General features: G+C 41.7%; 1 protein-coding gene across 1 annotated transcript in view; it reads left to right on the forward strand.

Annotated features, from left to right (window-relative positions):
* Positions 1-376: 376 nt before the first annotated feature.
* The window catches only part of LOC139471216 (uncharacterized), a 159016-nt gene continuing 140456 nt past the window's right edge, over positions 377-18936 (forward strand). Inside the window, exons 1-8 of the mRNA XM_071253506.1 lie at positions 377-535; positions 10751-10841; positions 13048-13081; positions 13435-13567; positions 15891-15951; positions 17061-17173; positions 17780-17865; positions 18662-18720. Coding sequence (XP_071109607.1) covers positions 377-535; positions 10751-10841; positions 13048-13081; positions 13435-13567; positions 15891-15951; positions 17061-17173; positions 17780-17865; positions 18662-18720 — 736 coding nt within the window. The remainder of the gene's footprint in view (positions 536-10750; positions 10842-13047; positions 13082-13434; positions 13568-15890; positions 15952-17060; positions 17174-17779; positions 17866-18661; positions 18721-18936) is intronic.

An 18936-nucleotide genomic window follows, 5' to 3' on the forward strand; every position in this document is an offset into this window, starting at 1 on the left:
TGGCTCATTTTGGAAAACTGTGGATGTGTGTCGAGCGCAACCTTACAAACTTCTACTCAACGTCGCTATGAATAAGATCATTGATGGTAACGGCATGTTCAGACGTATTATTTAATAAATAATTATAATTTAAATCTTTGTCGTGTCTTCACTAGAAATTTGTAACAGGATTAGTTAAAGCAAAGTCCGTGCCGCAGGGGCCCGTCACAACTACATTTACACTTAAATGAACTTATGAACTTCCTTGTTTCCCTAACCCAATCGCGCTGCACCTGCCTGCGTTTGTACAATTGTGCTGAAACTTAGTTCAGTCATGTAAGACCTCGCTGAAGAATAAAGTTATACAACAACTTTCGAACAGAATTCATTCTTCAAAATGCCAGGAAATCATTTTCCGGCAATTTGTGGAATAGTTGTTTTACTGACATGTGCTTCTTCAAGTTTCATTAACTTTGAACCGGGGTTTGAGTACCAGTACAAGTATGATTCCAATGCAAATGTGAAAAACATTGGAGATTTTCAAGTGTTAGCCAAGGTGAGTTGTTGAGTCCTATTTTATTTCCATATTGCATATTTTTCTAATTCCGCGTATTCATAATTAAAATATAAATGATTGACGTTAGATTCAAATCTACCCGTGCATCACCGGGTGTATTCTTTTGCAGTAATGACTTATGAAATACATTGGATGTCGGTTTGTTGAGATGAAGCAAAATAGTCGTCCCCAGGCCAGTGTGAATGCTACTTGTTTCCGTCAGTTCATTTATCGACCATGCATTACTGTGTATTTATTCATATTTGTGTTAACAGGTACTACATCCATTTCTCAGTATTCGTTTACCTTAAAGGGTTCTCTACACCTGTCAGTTATTAGAGTCTGCAACTGAGACATCATTGACAACACATTTTAACAGTATGTGAGTGAGGTTGGATAGTGAATGAAATGAGCTCTGTGTGAATATGCATAGAGTATGAATGCTAAATACACAGAAAGTGTTAATAATCTACCCATGTCTAAATTACCATGACGCAAGTCTTTAGGGTTTTAACAGACATCGTAACACATCGCCAGTTGACTGTAGGCGCAGCAGAACAGCGACTCGGGTCTCTGAAGCTTCGTTGTGCCCCTGACGCTGCCGTAGCAACTGGTGCACAGTTCGGGAGTATCTCCAAGAGAGTCGTTCAGTCAGTTTAATTTTCAGCTACTTTAGGGATCAGGATCGCTCCATAGAAGACAATATAAGGTTTTATGCGGTAGGGAAATGGGGTAGGAGAATAAGGTCGGGCTGGGTGGTGGGACAGGTGGTTGGTATTTAATATTGGCACTGTTCTGTGAGGGGAATGGAATAAAGTTACGATCTGATGACTTTCTAAAAAAAAACTATAGATGCTAATGTCTGGATTAGATTGGTTGCAGATAGAGGTATTTAGGATAGTAGGTAAATGATACTTTGGAATATAAGAGGGTATGTAATATTACGCCTTTTAGGCTGAAAGAAGTCTAGCTAAGGACATTGAGTTTTTTTAAACAAACTTAAATCCCATACAACGGATTAGATTAACATAAGTAATATGACGATCATTAGAACGTGCAGCGTCTGTACTTGAAGAACATGTTTTGTACACAGTCAGACCGAAAAGGTTTGTTAGATATCGCTGAAACTGTAACTAAACACCCGAGTGAAGTTGACATTTAATATGCAAAATGGCATACGAAGGGGCGGTCCATCAATATGGAATCTTGTCACACACCTACACCTACACCTACACCTACACCTACATTTACACATACACATACACATACACATACACCTACACCTAAATCTACACCTACACCTACACCTACACCAACACCAACACCTACACCTAAATCTACACCTACACCTACACCTAAATCTACACCTACATCTACACCTACAACTTACACCTACATCTACATCTACACCTACACCAACAACCTACATCTAAACCTACACCTACATCTCCACCTACACCTACACCTACACTTTTCTGGTGCCAGTTTAGATGAAAACGTTCGGAAACGTATTCCCGTTCCAGAATTAGAATGTTATTGTGTGTAATTCTTCCTGATCCAAGACGGCAAAGTAACCCTATATTTAGACTTAGCACAGAAGCAGCATCACGATCGCTTTGCGAAGCATGACAAGCCCAATAATGACGTTACACAACACGAGCTCTGTAATGAACCTCCCAAAGTATTCAGGGTGCCAGTTGAAGCGCAAGAAGCAGGCAGCTGTCTTGCGTATACCTCACATGTCTGACCAGGTGTTTCCTGGGACAAACGGACTCGTGTTGTTCAAGTCGTCCTGTGATATCCAATTCCCCATGTGTTAGGCAAGGTGATTATCTTTGTGGTATCGATTTCATGATCGACGTGCGTCAATAGTCGAGCTGAAAACTTTTTAAAACGATTTGACATATCAGATGACGTAAGCTATTTATTTGGAGGACTAATCACACACATAACGGTTGTGTTCCATAATATGATCAGATATATTGTTTGTGCATATGTTAGAGGTGTTTTGAGTCCGTTTGAAGCGATGAATTTTTGTATCGAATGTAAGAATGCAGTTATCAATCGAGTTCTCGATTGAGTTATGAAAAACAGTGAGTGAGTTTGGGTAAAAGGCTTTGAACTGTATTTCAGTAACGGTTATATACCGGCGTGGAGCTAAATGTGGAGGAAAGTCCGAAGTGACGCAGGTTAAAGACCGTTACCACTGTTCGTGTTTTACAAGTCTACTTCTCGCCGTCTTAGATATTTAGGTGTTTCTGAATTTGATTAGACTATACTCGATTATTAAAAGGCTGCCTTGATATACTTTCGAATATTGTCTTATTATTTGAAGTTTATGTCAAACTTGAACAGAATCGAAGTAACAAGAAAAAAATCAAAATTTCGAGTTGTGATATATTACGTATACAGATTGTGAAGACAAAAGCAACTCAACCCTTTACATATTCATAAAAGAATATGCCAAGAGCAGCGTCGATTGTACGATGTTATCGCAATAAGAGGATTCGGGTAGGGAAATTAAGCAAATCAGTTATTTAAACTATATTTGGGTTCCATGCTAACAGTTTGGCGAATATCATTCATGCTAACATGGAATACCCTGCTTCTACGGACAATGTCTTCGTTTCACAAAAGACCTAGACTTGAAATAGGCACAACTTACAACTTAATCCGTAAATAACTACCTGCATACATACATGTTCATGTCGGGCATATTTTATCTGGTAATGATAATGTTTATCAATAATGCACAATATAAACAGATATTGGTTTCACGTCACATCAACTTGTCTAATGTGGGAGAAACGCCCGAAGTTATGCAGGTCTTAGACGTATACCACTTTGGTGAAACCAACGAGCATGGGAATGGTGCTGACAATCCAAGAAACATAATTGGGGCGAACTGGGATTCGAATCCACAATCATAGGTTTCTGGCGTGCCCAAGGGACGCAACTCCGCATAGCGAATTGCGGCGCCTTAGACGACTTGGCCACCTGTGCCCCTAAGCTCTTTTCTAAGTGTTGACAGAAGACTGAAATATATGTAGTTAAAATGTGTATGCAGCTTTGTCGGCTGGAATACCACTGGGCCATTCAGTGTACTTGTGGAGGGAACGTGTGGACCAGTGGTCCGCTACGATCAGTTGCGTCCCTTAGGCGTGCAGGTATCTGCTGGTCGTGAGTTACCTGAATACCTGAATCGTTAATCAAATTGTTTGTGATGAGCGTCTGTGACATGACGGCATTTTTTCTCAGGTAAAACTGATTCGCCATAATATGCCTTAGTACGGCTGTAAGCGGCGTTAAACCAAACTCATTTGAATTTCCAAAAATGTCGTCGATATAGGTCACTTCGGCCTTTTTTTCTCAAATCAAGTAGATGCTGGATCATATTTAAAGATCGATATATCCACTGATCTCCCAAACATTCGATTTACTGAATTTCTGTTGTTTTTTTCCATTCAGCAGTCAAGGCAGCCTTTTACTAATCGAGAACAGTCTAACCAAACCAGTGGTTGATAGCATAAGCATCGATCCACCCCGTCGGGTTCAGTGATACACAATCAGCCACGTCACATTGGGATTCTCATTTAGTTGGCTAATAGTACAATATCAATTCAATGGTGCCATTTCCTTTTCCAATACCAACACCAACACCTACATCTACGCCAACACCTTCACCTACACCTACACATTCACCAACACCTACACCTAAATATACACCTACACCTACATCCACATCCACATCCACATCCACATCCACATCCACATCCACATCAACAACCACTCCCACACCCACACACACACCCACACCCACACCAACACCCACACCTACACCTACACCTACACCTACATCTACACCAACATCCACATCCACACCTACACCTACACCTACGTATACACATACACCTACACCTAAAACTACACCTACATCTACACCTACACTACACCTACACCTACATATACACCTAAACCTACACCTACATCTAAACTTACACCAACACCTAAACATAACCCTACACCTACAACTACACCTACAACTACACCTACACTTACATCTACACCTACTAAACCTACACCTACATCTACACTTACACCAACACCTAAACATAAACCTACACTTACACCTACACCTACACCTACACCTACACCTACACCTATACCTACACCTACACTTACACCTACACCTACACCTACACCTACACCTATACCTACACCTACACTTACACCTACACCTAAACCTACACCTACACCTACACCTACATCTACACCTACACCTACACCTACACCTACACCTACACTTACACCTACACCTAAACCTACACCTACACCTACACCTACATCTACACCTACACCTACACCTACACCTACACCTACACCTACACCTACACCTACACCAACATCCACATCCACACATACACCTACACCTACGTATACACCTACACCTACACCTAACCTACACGTACATCTACATCTACATCTACACCTACACTAACACCTACACCTACTAAACCTACACCTACATCTTCACCTACGCCTTCACCTACACTACATCTACATCTACACCTACATCTACATCTTCATCTGTACCTAAATCTCTTCTTACACCTACACCTACACATACACATACACATTCACCTACACCTACATCTACACCAACATCCACATCCATACCTACACCTACACCTAAGTATACATCTACACTACACTACACTACACTACACCTACATCTACACCTACATCTACACCTAAATCCACAATTACACCAACACCTATACCTATACCTACACCTACATCAACACCCATACCCACACCCACACCTTCATCAACACCTACACCTTCACCTACAACTACACTACATCTACACCTACACCTACCCCCACAACTTCACCAACACATACACCTACATATACACCTACATGTACATCCACATCAACATCAACATCCACATCCACATCCACATCCACACCTACACCTACACCTACGTATACATCTACACTACACTACACTACACTACACCTACATCTACACCTACATCTACACCTACATCCACAATTACACCAACACCTATACCTATACCTACACCTACATCAACACCCATACCCACACCCACACCTTCATCAACACCTACACCTTCACCTACTACTACACTACATCTACACCTACACCTACCCCCACAACTTCACCAACACATACACCTACATATACACCTACATGTACATCCACATCCACATCCACATCAACATCAACATCCACACCCTAACCCACACCCACACCCACACCTACGCATACACCTTCACCTACACCTACACCTACACCTACACCTACAACTATATGTACACCTACACCTACACGTACACCTACACCTACAACTATATGTACACCTACACGTACACCTACACCTACACTACATCTACATCTACACCTTCACCTTCACCTACACCTACAACTACAACTACACCTACATCTACATCTAAACTTACACCAACACTTATACCTACACCTACACCTACACCTACACCTACACTACATCTACATCTACATCTACATCTACACATATATCTACATCTACACTACACTACACCTACACATATATCTACACCTACACTACACCTACACATTTATCTACACCTACACTACACCTACGCTTACATATATATCTACATCTACACTACACCAACACCTTCACATATATCTACATCTACACTACACCACACCTACACATATATCTATATCTACACCTATACTACACCTACACATATATCTACATCTACATCTACACTACACCAACACCTACATCAACATCTACACTTACACCTAAAATTACACCTACATCTACATCTACATCTACATCTCCACCTACACCTACACCTACACCTATGCATACACATACACCTTCACCTACACCCATACCCACACCCACACCCACACCCAAACCCTCACCTAAACCTACACCTACCCCCACTACTTCACGAACACCTACACCTACATATACACCTACATCTACATTCACATCCACATCAACATCAACATCAACATCGACAGCAACATCCACACCAACACCCACATCCACACCCTACACCTACACCTACACCTACACCTACACCTACATCAACATCTACACTTACACCTACAATTACACCTACATCTACACTTACACCAACACCTACATCTACACCTACACCTACACCTACACATACATATACACCTACACATACATCTACACCTACATCTACATCTACATCTACATCTACACCTACACCTACACCTACACCTACACCTACACCTACACATACACCTTCACCTACACCTACGCCTACACACACAAGCACACCCACTCCCACACCCTCACCTACACTTACACCTACATCTACACCTACTACTATACCTACACCTACACCTACACCTACACCTACACCTTCACCTTCACCTTCAACTACGCATACACACACACGCACACCCACTCCCTTACCCACACCCACACCCACACCCACATCCACACCGTCACCTACACCTACACATATACCCTCACCTACACCCTCACCCACACCCACACCCACCCACACCCACACCCACACCTACATATACACCTACACCTACACCTGGTGCAAATTTACATGAAAACTTTCGGAAATGTAATCCCATTCTAGAATTAGAATGTAATTATGAGTGTTATTCTTCCTGACCCAAGAGGGCAAAGTAACCATATAGAGCCTTAGACTTTGGACTTAGGCTGCAGCATCACGATCGCGATGAATTTGATATGAAACTGGTTTGAATTTTTTCTTTGATACTAACTCTTTTCCAAATCTCTCTTGGCTTAAAACAAACGTTAAACAAACCTGAATAGTCAACTTCTATCAAAGCTGGAATGTCCAGGCTAGTTCTTCATCTAAAGGCAAATATTATACAATGCTAAAAGACAAACCACAGTTTGATGAGTATCTATCATCTCTCCCATTGAAACAAGCAATCTGGATTCTTAAACTGAGAACATCAAATCATAGACTACCAATTGAGAAAGGCAGATGGTTTAACACACAGAGTACTGAGAGAGCTTGCACTTTATGTAACGACCAAATTGGAGATGAATTTCACTTTCTATTAGTATGTCCAAGACTAAATGACCTTCGAAAACAATACCTTCCGGCATACTATATTAAATATCCCTCCACTCTAAAATACAATCAATTAATGAAATGTTCACACAAACCCATTCTAGTAAAACTGGTTCAGTTCTGTAAAAAAGGTTTAACATCATTTACACAATTAAATATCATAAGATCGTCGAGCTATGGCTGGAAAATTGCCCTTGCGACGTTAAAATTTGTGAATTTCACTCTACAATATAATATATGTGTATATTTTATGTGTTCACGTGTGTAGTTATGCAGATCATACATGTATTATGGAAATACATTATGCGTGATTGGGTGCATGTATGTATTCATGTATGTATATATTATTAGATATGTGTATACATTCAACCTCATGTATGCTCTGTAATCACTCTGTGTGATTTTCTTTCGAGCCATAAACGTCTGTTCTGTCCTGTTCTGTTCTTTGTAGACCGGGACAAGCCCCATTATTACGCTATACAACACGAGCTTTGTAATTTACCTCCCAATGCATTCAGTGTGCCAGTTGAAACGTTACTAGCAGGAAGTTGTCTTGCGTCTACCCCACGTGTCTGAACAGGTGTATCCTGGGGCAAACAGACTCCTCTTGTTCAAGTCGTCCTGTACACGTGATATCCAATTTCTCATGCGTTAGGCAAGGTGATTTTTTTGTATCGAATGTAAGAATGCATAGAGTTATCAATCGAGTTCTCGATTGAGTTATGACAAACAGTGAGTGAGTTTGGGGAAACGCTTTGAACTGTATTTCAGTAACGGTTATATACCGGCGTGGAGCTAAATGTGGAGGAAAGTCCGAAGTGACGCAGGTCATAGACCGTTACCACTGTTCGTGTTTTACAAGTCTACTTCTCGCTGCCTTTGATATTTAGGTGTTTCTGAATTTGATTAGACAATACTCGATTATAAAAAGGCTGCCATGATATAATTTGGATTATTGTCTCGTTATTTCAAGTTTAAAACAATTTCGAGACAATAGTTGAAATTTTGAGAACATAATCGAAGTAACGAGAAAAAAAATCAAAATTTCGAGTTGCGATATATTACTGATACAGATTGTGGAAACAAAAGCAACAGAACCCTTTCCATATTCATAAGAAATCTCTGCCAAGAGCAGAGTCGATTGTACGATGGTATTGCAATAAGAGGACTAGGCTAGTGAAATTAAGCAAATTAGTTATTTAAACCATATTTGGGTTCTATGCTCACTCAAACGGTTTGGTGAATATCATTCATTCTAACATGGAATACCCTGCTTCCACAGACAATGTCTTCGTTTCACACAGGACCCTAGACTTGAAATAGACACAGGACCTTGGAGGATATTCCCTCTTCACTTCTACGTGCAGCGTCCCACTTGATACAATACTCTGCTCGTCATCTTGTATATGTAACCCCACGTAATTCTCCTTTACATCAATTTGTGTCTATGATAGAACACTCTACTCCTGTACATCGTCCTGTGTCAGTGATACAACACTCTACTCCTGTACATCATCTTGTGTCTATGATACAACACTCTATTCCAGTACATCATCCTGTGTCTGTGATACAACACTCTACTCCTGTCCATCATCTTGTGTCTATGATACTACAATCTACTCCAGTACATCATCTTGTGTCTATGATACAACACTCTACTCCTGTACATCGTCCTGTGTCAGTGATACAACACTCTACTCCTGTACATCATCTTGTGTCTATGATACAACCCTCTATTCCAGTACATCACCCTGTGTCTGTGATACAACACTCTACTCCTGTCCATCATCTTGTGTCTATGATACAACACTCTACTCCAGTACATCATCTTGTGTGTATGATACAACACTCTACTCCAGTACATCATCTTGTGTCTATGATACAACACTCTACTCCTGCACACCATCTGACGTCTGTGATAGAACACTCTACTCCAGTACATCATCTTGTGTCTATGCTACTACAATCTACTCCTGTACATCATCTTGTGTCTATGAAACAACACTCTACTCCTGTACAGCATCTTGTGTCTGTGATACAACCCTCTACTCCTGTACAGCATCTTGTGTCTGTGATACAACCCTCTATTCCTGTACATCATCTTGTGTCTATTATACAACACTCTACTCCAGTACATCATCTTGTGTCTATGATACAACGCTCTATTGCAGTACATCATCCTGTGTCTATGATACAACACTCTACTCCTGTACATCATCTTGTGTCTATGATACAACCCTCTATTCCAGTACACCATCTTGTGTCTATGATACAATCCTCTATTCCTGTACATCATCTTGTGTCTATGATACAACACTCTACTTCTGTACATCATCTTGTGTCTATGATACAACACTCTACTCCAGTACATCATCTTGTGTCTATGCTACAACACTCTACTCCTGTACATCATCTTGTGTCTATGCTACAACACTCTACTCCAGTACATCATCTTGTGTCTATGATACAACACTCTATTCCAGTATATCATCCTGTGTCAGTGATACAACACTCTACTCCTGTACATCATCTTGTGTCTATGATACAACACTCTATTCCAGTACATCATCCTGTGTCTATGATACAACACTCTACTTCTGTACATCATCTTGTGTCTATGATACAACACTCTACTCCAGTACATCATCTTGTGTCTATGATACAACCCTCTACCCCAGTACATCATCTTGTGTCTATGCTACAACACTCTACTCCAGTACATCATCTTGTGTCTATGATACAACCCTCTACCCCAGTACATCATCTTGTGTCTATGCTACAACACTCTACTCCAGTACATCATCTTTTGTCTGTGATACAACTCACTGCTCCAGTGCATCAATTTGTGTCTATGATACAAGTCTCTACCCCCGCGCTTACTCTTGTGTCTGTGATACAACGCACTTCTCCTGTACATCATCTTTTGTCTACGATACAACACTCTACTCCAGTACATCATCTTTTGTCTGTGATACAATGCACTAGTCCTGGACATCATCTTTTGTCTGTGATACAAGCCACTTTCCCTGTACATCGATGTGTGTTTAAGATACAACACTCTACTCCTGTACATGATCTTGTGTCTATCATTCAGGTCGGCTACATCAACGTTGGTGATAGAGGAGGCGGACAGGAGGTCTACGTGAAGATGTATGCTCTAGGGCTGAAGACCAAACACACAGAAGGTAGCTACTTCTACTACTGCTGCTGCTCCTTCTACTACCACAACTACTACTACTACTACTACTACTACTACTACTACTACTACTACTACTACTACCCCCACTTTTATTGAAACAAATAATAACTACTGTTACCATCACCACTGGCACTACTACGACTAATTCAGTTATTATTTGTTTGATTGTTATTTAACGCCGCGCTCAGCAATATTCCAGCAATAAGACGGCAGTCTGTAAGCAATTGGGATACGATGTATTAACCATGTCAGCGAGTCGGACCACCCGATCCTGCAAGCAGGGTTTGCTGAAGACCTATTCTTTTCCCGGTTACGAAGTCTGAGTTTGCTCTATGTAATTTAACATGAACCAGGAAGACATGCGTATCGTTATCATTGGCAATTTATAGTGAAGGGAATGTTACTCAAACCCCAAGACGCTGCTGCAGTCTGGGGATACATGGATGACAGCACACGGAATGCCTCAGTTAGGCGTTGCCGAATATACCTGGCACGTAACACTTGTTAATTGATACACTGCACAAAACAGATCAATATACAATACAGGTTGTATTGAACAACGTGTTTTGTAGAGATTAGCATACACTACTATGCTCTACCCTTTCCCCGCATCTTTCCCCGCGTTCTTTCCCTGCATTTTATACTGCTCCTGCAACTGCTACTGCTACTGCTACTACTACCACTATTTGTGTTGCTACTACTTCTACCACTACTACTACAGCTGCTACTGCTACTGCTAATACTACTACTGCCACCAATACTACCATTACTACCACTACTACTACCACTACTACTACTACTATTACTGCTGCTGCTGCTACTGCTACTATTGATGCTGGAACTCCTACTGGCGCTACTATTAATACCTACTTCTAATACCACTACTACTACCACCACTACTAGTACTACTACTGAATTTTCTGTTGCTCCTGCTACTACTACTACTACTTCTACTACTACTACTGCTGCTGCTACTACTAATACTATCCCCACCCGCCAATACGGTTAAACGCAGGAAAGACATAGATACAGTCTGATTAAAGTCTGGGGCTATTCACCAAAGTTAATGTAAACAAGGAAAGGGGAAGCCGAACGATCCAATTTGTTACTGTGAAAGGGGAAGCCGAACGATTCAATGCGTTGCCTGGAAAGGGGAGCCAAACGATGTAATTTGTTGCTGTGTAAGTGGCAGACGAATGATTCAGTTTGTTGCTGTGAAAGAGGAGCCGAACGATTCACTTTGTTGCTGTGAAAGGGGAAGCCGAACGATCCAATTTGTTGCTGTGTAAGTGGCAGCCGAATGATTCACTGTGTTGCTTTGTAAGGGTGAGCCGAGCGATTTGCTTTGTTGCTGTGAAAGGGGAAGCCGAACGATTCACTTTGTTGCTGTGAAAGGGGAAGCCGAACGATTCAATTTGTTGCTGTGAAAGAGGGAGCCGAACGATTCACCTTGTTGCTGTGAAAGGGGAAGTCGAACGATTCGATTTGTGGCTGTGAGAGGTGAGGTGTAATTTGGTTTAACGCCGCGTCCAAGATTATTGCACTTATATAGCGACGTGCATGTACGTGTGTGTGTGTGTAGCTGTTTGTACTAGTCCGGACTGTTGCCGATTTATAGTGCTAGCACACTGAGATACCATGCCACAGTTTTAACATGAATACCCCACTAAGACACAGTATACTGACTCCGAGCCGACCAGTCCTTGTTTTAGTCCCTTAATTCCGGGCGCCAGACAGGGTAACAACAAGTACCATATTTTAACGTCTTTTGGTATGACGCGGCCGGGGATCGAACCCCGGACCTTCCCCTCTCCGGGCGGACGCTCTATCGCAAGAAGACGGAGGCGGTCTGCTGTGAAAGGGTAAGCCGAAGGCTTCAATCTGTTGCTGAAAAGGGGGAGCTGAACGATTCACTTTGTTGCTGTGAAAGGGGAAGTCGAACGATTTACTTTGTTGCTGTGAAAGTGGCAGCCGATTGATTCAATGTGTTGCTTTGTAAGGGTGAGCCAAACGATTCACTTTGTTGCTGTGTAAGGGAAGCCGAACGATTCACTTTGTTAACACAAATATATCTCGAACATGGTTGTCTCGAAGCTTTAGCTTCTCCTCAAGGTGTATACTGCCTTTCTTGTCGTGTTACAGAATATCCGCACTCTACTGTATAAACAGTTTCTTTTCTTGTTTCTTTTCAGACACCATCGACCACCGTTTGGACTTCTCAAAATGGTAAAAGACAATACAAAAAGCGTGTAAACGTGTTAATATCTGATCGCCCATATTCATTGCAGGAGTGATCTGAAGTAGGAATTTATTGGGCTTGGACGGAAATGAAATATATATCCGAATAGTTTATCGTGTCTAGAAAGCCAGAGTTTGGCAATGAGTGAATGAGGGAGGGAGGGAGTGATAAAGTGAGTTTATACTGCATCATAGGGTTTGCAGTTATCATCTTAATGAAGACAGGATAAATGCATCAATCGCAAGTAATATTTTAACATTGCCCGTTCAATCAAGTCTTCAAGATTTGTCTAACTTGACCATGACATATATCAGATCTACATTTAAAGTGTATCTCCCAGGTTCTCGTTTGTGATCACGGCCCATGGCGAGATTCTCCACGTCTACCACCCTCCCGACGACGACGATCAAGCTGTTGCCATGAAGAAGGGAGCCGCCGCCATGTTCGCGTCTCGTCTACACCAGGCCACTGAGGTAATGACTCACCCACATATTGCCTCCTAAAGAATCTTTAGTTCAAATCAGGCATCTTAGTCTCCCGGGGTTTTAGGGGTCCCCCATTGTGATTCCAGCACAGAATACTCATAATAAGAGGGGACTAACGAGGAGCCAGTGGTGATATGTCCCAGGGCTGACTGTGTGGCGCTGTGCCACACGTTCTCCATGCTGCCAACCACTGGTTTGTCGGTTCCAGTCACGATTATTCACAGACCACGTGGAAATAATCGAATTTGTACCAGACTATCCAGAGATTGAGATCATGAGCATTAATCTACAACTGGGATCAGATACCATGACATGCATCGACCAAGTCAGCAGGCCTGACCATCCGATTCCATTCGTATACAGCTAACAAAGGCAACCTGTGGCAGCGTGGGGTCTATTCCAAAAAGGAACAGTTGAAGCCTTTGATCAAACTACGTAAGAATTACGTAAGTATGAGATTTGGGCGTTGAGTGTCCAGGAAATAGCACCTCCCACTGCGGTCGGTTTAGCCCTCGTATGTAACCTGTGTAAATAACCGTGTCACACTACACTGTGGGAACATGAAGTTAAGATGTTTATATCTGTTTAGATTGGTCTCCCGCTGCTCGACGATACAATACAACATGTTTGTTTGTTTATGTTTCGTTAACATCGTGCTGTAACGACGCCCTATTTAAACTGTATGACGGCGGTCTGTAAATATTACCAACCAGGTCGGGGACGATACCACACAGTCAGCGACCATGACCACTTACGATCAGCATAGACCTATTCTAACCAGGAATCCTCACATTTGTCAATACCTGCATCATTCTCTCCGAAACATGAAGACAGGGAAATAGCAGCAAGATGTATTTCTTCATGCATGAAGACGTTAAACTGAATAAGCAAATATCGTATACATGATATACATTTAAAGTAGGGGATTATGAACTATAAATGTTAAAGTACAGTCGGAAATGTTAGATATGTGCTTTTCGGGATTCATCTAATAAATAGAGTTATTAGGCTATGAGGATAGCATATATCAAAACATCGCGAATCTACCTGATCTAGCCTGTCCTAACTGACACTGTTATTACCCTGAGGTAATTACCTAACACCTATCCCGGGGTGATGACTGTGCATTCTTACAGGTGCAAATGTCATCTGAGTTGGGATGGTCTCAAAATATTGCTGCTATTGTACTTTTTTTAGATATGCGTTAAGAGGTAGCAATTTAAGATATGCACTGCATTATGTTTGCTTGGAAAATGATGGAATAGATAAGAGCTTTGAAAACGGCTCGGTCATCGCCAAGTGCAGTGTATTGCTCTTGTCGAGAGCAATAATTAATGTTGTCCGGGAAACTTTAATTCTGTCTTATATTTCTTCCTTCATTCTACTTCTGCTCATAAAGTGTGTACACTGTACGCCTAATCACGATCGTTGGCGGTCATAACATGTTCTGTCATTCTTCACTACGTCCCGGTTGTTATGTGTTCCCTCTTCGTTCATTATTATCATAAATCTAGTACTAGAAACTCTCTTACAATTATGGAAATTTTAAGTTATTTCCGAGCATCCCCTCCTTTTATTAAGAATATGTAAGAACCCCGACGCAATATTACCTTCAAAACGGCAATGCTATATAGTGATACAAGAGAACAGACAGGTCAGTAAGATATGACAAATAATAAGCCTATCTACATATATTTTGGGGACCAAAATGATCTAAGCTGAAGAGTTGCGTCCCTTAGCCGTTCCAGGATCTGCTGAATACAATGTATGTGTTTGAACCCCAGATTCACCCCGATGACAAACCTTGATCGTTACTCGTCTACAACCATCGTCACCAGCCTTCCATATTTAAATGCCAAAAGGCTCTTTAAATTGGCGTTAAACCAACACTTTTCACTCAGTTAAATAAATTTCGAGGATGTGGTAATCAGTGCATGTTAGTCAACGAACGTCCACTTTTGAGAGAGAACTGCGTGCAACTTTCACTTCTCCAGATCTAATCAAATGCATCTGACCTAACAACCTCTGTGTTTGCAGGTCCCTGTTTGTTGAACGAGTCGACTGAAAAGAAAATCGGGTGGCTGTAATGCATGGCATGGATGATAATGTGTCACCAAACCTCGGCATTGTTGTTTGCTTATATCATCCACTGGTTTTCAGAGTGACTACAGACTCGATTATTTACAGGCAATACTGATTGTACTGAATATAACTGATCATGATGCAAAACAACGTTCATTCTCTCACTCCACAGCATCTGGGCACAATGTATTAATCACACGAACATTGAGTTTCTTGGTTGTCTTTTCAGCACCATGTCCATGCAACTGACGACGGCTGGGTCTATAACGTGAGAGAGACTGGAAGTGAGGGTAAGGATCGGGGGAAGGTTACGGGTTGGGGATGTGTTGGGTGTCGGAGGTGAGTTGTTGGTTGTGGATGAGTTGGTGACCATGGATGGTTTGCTTGGGCAGGCTTTGGCTGCTGGGCTGTAGGCGGGAGAAGGGTTTGGTTATTAGGGATGGGATGGGGTGGGAGTGGAGGCTGGTGATGGGTTGCCGTGGATGGGTGGGTGATCGTGGACGGGTTAATGGTAGAGGATGGGTTGGGTATCTGGCATGGGTCGTTGCTTGTGGATGAGTTGGAGGCCGTTGTTGGAGATTGGATGCAGTGGATGGGTTTTTGTCGTTGGTGGGTTGGCTGTCGGGGATGGGTCGTTAGTCATGCAGGTTGGAGGCCAAGGGGTTGTGGAACTGTTGTCAAAGTCACGATAAGAATTGGAATATATATATAGTTAGTATCAGCACATGACTTACTGATAGGGAGGCATGTGCATAATACCATTTATCATCAAAAACTGGCTCCCACAGGAAATATCGCTTGGGTCAGATCAAACGATATCTACTCTGTAGATATCGCTGCAATGAATTTGCATCACAATGCTTTACAGACCATTGTGATGTCATTGGTTACCATGACGTCACAATCATATGACATCACTAATGGCTCTGCTACTGACGCTGTTAGCGGTACTTTTTACACTTAATACACTGCTAATTACTGTCTACAAACTGAAAAAAAGTTGGAAAAATGATAATGAATGATAAATAAAATCTCACCTTTGTGTCTTTTGATATCAAATATATCAACTCTCGTTTATAAAAGTTGAAAAAATCCTCGGCAAGCCTTGCTGTTTTCCCACTTTTATCAACTCGTGTTGATATATTTGATATCAAAAGACACTCGGACGAGATTCTCTATATAACGAAATGACAGAAGTGCTTAAAACAAAATCTTGATCGCAGCTATATGTTTTATTGAAGTGCATGCACACGAGGTTGGACAGTGACACCGTGCCATATACCGAGATGTATGGATCTTTGACTGATACTTGTCCTTTCCGTTAATAATTGACAGTTTCATCATATTTTTTAAATCATAGAGGCTTCTTACGAGTATCTAAAAAACACTCCTACTCCAGGTCCCCACAACGCCACCTACACTGTGCGGCCGACTCTCACAGGTCACGTGTTCACCAAGACACGGCACCCTGGCCACCATCCCGTCAAGCATGCGACATCAGAGTATACAAAGGTAGAGGACATAGTTTCCCCCGCTGCCGAATGATGGTTTGAAAGTGACATATATTTTAAACATCTAGTGTAATTCGATAATATATATAAATGAAATTTCATAATGGACAATGAGTGAGTGAGTTGGGTTTAACGACGTTTTTAACAGTATTCTAGTTATATCACGGCGTGTCAGCTTAATGTGGGAGGAAAGCCCGAAGTGATGCAGGTCCACCACTTCGGTGAAACCCACGAGCACGGGTATGGTGCTGACAAACCTTGAAATATAATCGGGGCGAACCGGGATTCGAACCCACAATCATAGGTTTCTCGCGTGCCCAAGGGGCACAACTCTGCACAGCGAATTGCGGCGACTTAGACGACTGGGCCACCCGTGACAGTGAACATATATACATAATGTAATGTAACTCAGAGTCCGATCAAGCCTCACATTCATATTCAGATATGCACACAGAATCAGACCTAGACTCAACGCCTCATCAGTCTCTTTATCATCCTACGTTTCTTAAAAGACTTGAGCCTTGATGAGGCACAGCGCGAACATACAATAACTTTAATTCTCTCTGTTGTTCTTGACTGTATATCGATAACATGGCTATGTTTTCAGACGCTGTATTACGACTCTGCCCTTGGGACTATGCACACCATTCAGGTGGAGGAAAAGTTACAGGTCATGCATAAGACTGCAGAAGGGTGAGGATGTTGAATATTTCCCTTGATGGTGATATAATCACATCCTTTAGTTGTGCCAAGTTATCATGGGTTCGAATCTTGGTTCACCCTGATGATGTTTGTTGGTTTGACAGCACCATGTCTATGACCACGTGTTTTTCTAAAGTGGTAAACGCCTAATACACGCATCGTGTGATATAACTGAACTGGGGCGGTGGGGTAGCCTAGTGGTTAAAGCGTTCGCTAGTCACGCCGAAGATCCGGGTACAATGTGTGAAGCCCATTTCTGGTGTCCCCCGCCGTGATATTGCTGGAATATTGCTAAAAGCGGCGTAAAACCATACTCACTCACTCACTTTAACTGAACTACTGCTCACAACGTATGTTATACGGGCTGAGAACACTGAAGGGTAGATCGTGATAGAGCCAACACAGAGTTAGTCATATGACAGGGGCGTAATTACCAGACACGTATTACATCCGCTATATCGCTGGTGTGACTTGTCAATGCATTTTAAATGGGCTATCGATATCAGTCCGGTCGGTAAGAAATTGGAGTTACGTCCCTTAGTCTGTCGTCTGCTCGTCAGCTCGGCTCGTTTACCCGTAGCACTGTCTTCCAAACAAGGTGAAAAAGTATCACATTCACTTGCAACTAAATACATTTTACAATTTGATAATAGGTTTATGACAAAAAGGTTATTATATGGTAGTTTCATATCATACCCCATATACACCCTCGACACCCGTGTCAGCCCCTGCCCTTCGGCTCCGGGCTCACAATAATCTCTAAATAATATTTCTCATCATCCATCAGATACAACCCGTTTGAAAACAGTCGTCCCGTAAAGGCGGTCAACAACTTCACAGAAATGAGTAAGCATTATGTACTAACAAGAGACCCTCATGGTTAATCAACGTCAGTATACATCTTTTAGATGCTTCTACGAATTTGAATACTTGTAAGATATTGTATACTCAACTCAATTACTTCAAGTTACTGTGCTTTTTAGTTTAAGTTTAATACAGATGTACTTTTTTACCACAGTTACTATCATAGTCCCCAACTAAGACTAAATTCAATACACTAGA

The sequence above is a fragment of the Haliotis cracherodii genome, unplaced genomic scaffold (assembly GCF_022045235.1).
Source record: "Haliotis cracherodii isolate W230 unplaced genomic scaffold, xgHalCrac1.p SCAF_22, whole genome shotgun sequence".
Taxonomy (NCBI): domain Eukaryota; kingdom Metazoa; phylum Mollusca; class Gastropoda; order Lepetellida; family Haliotidae; genus Haliotis; species Haliotis cracherodii.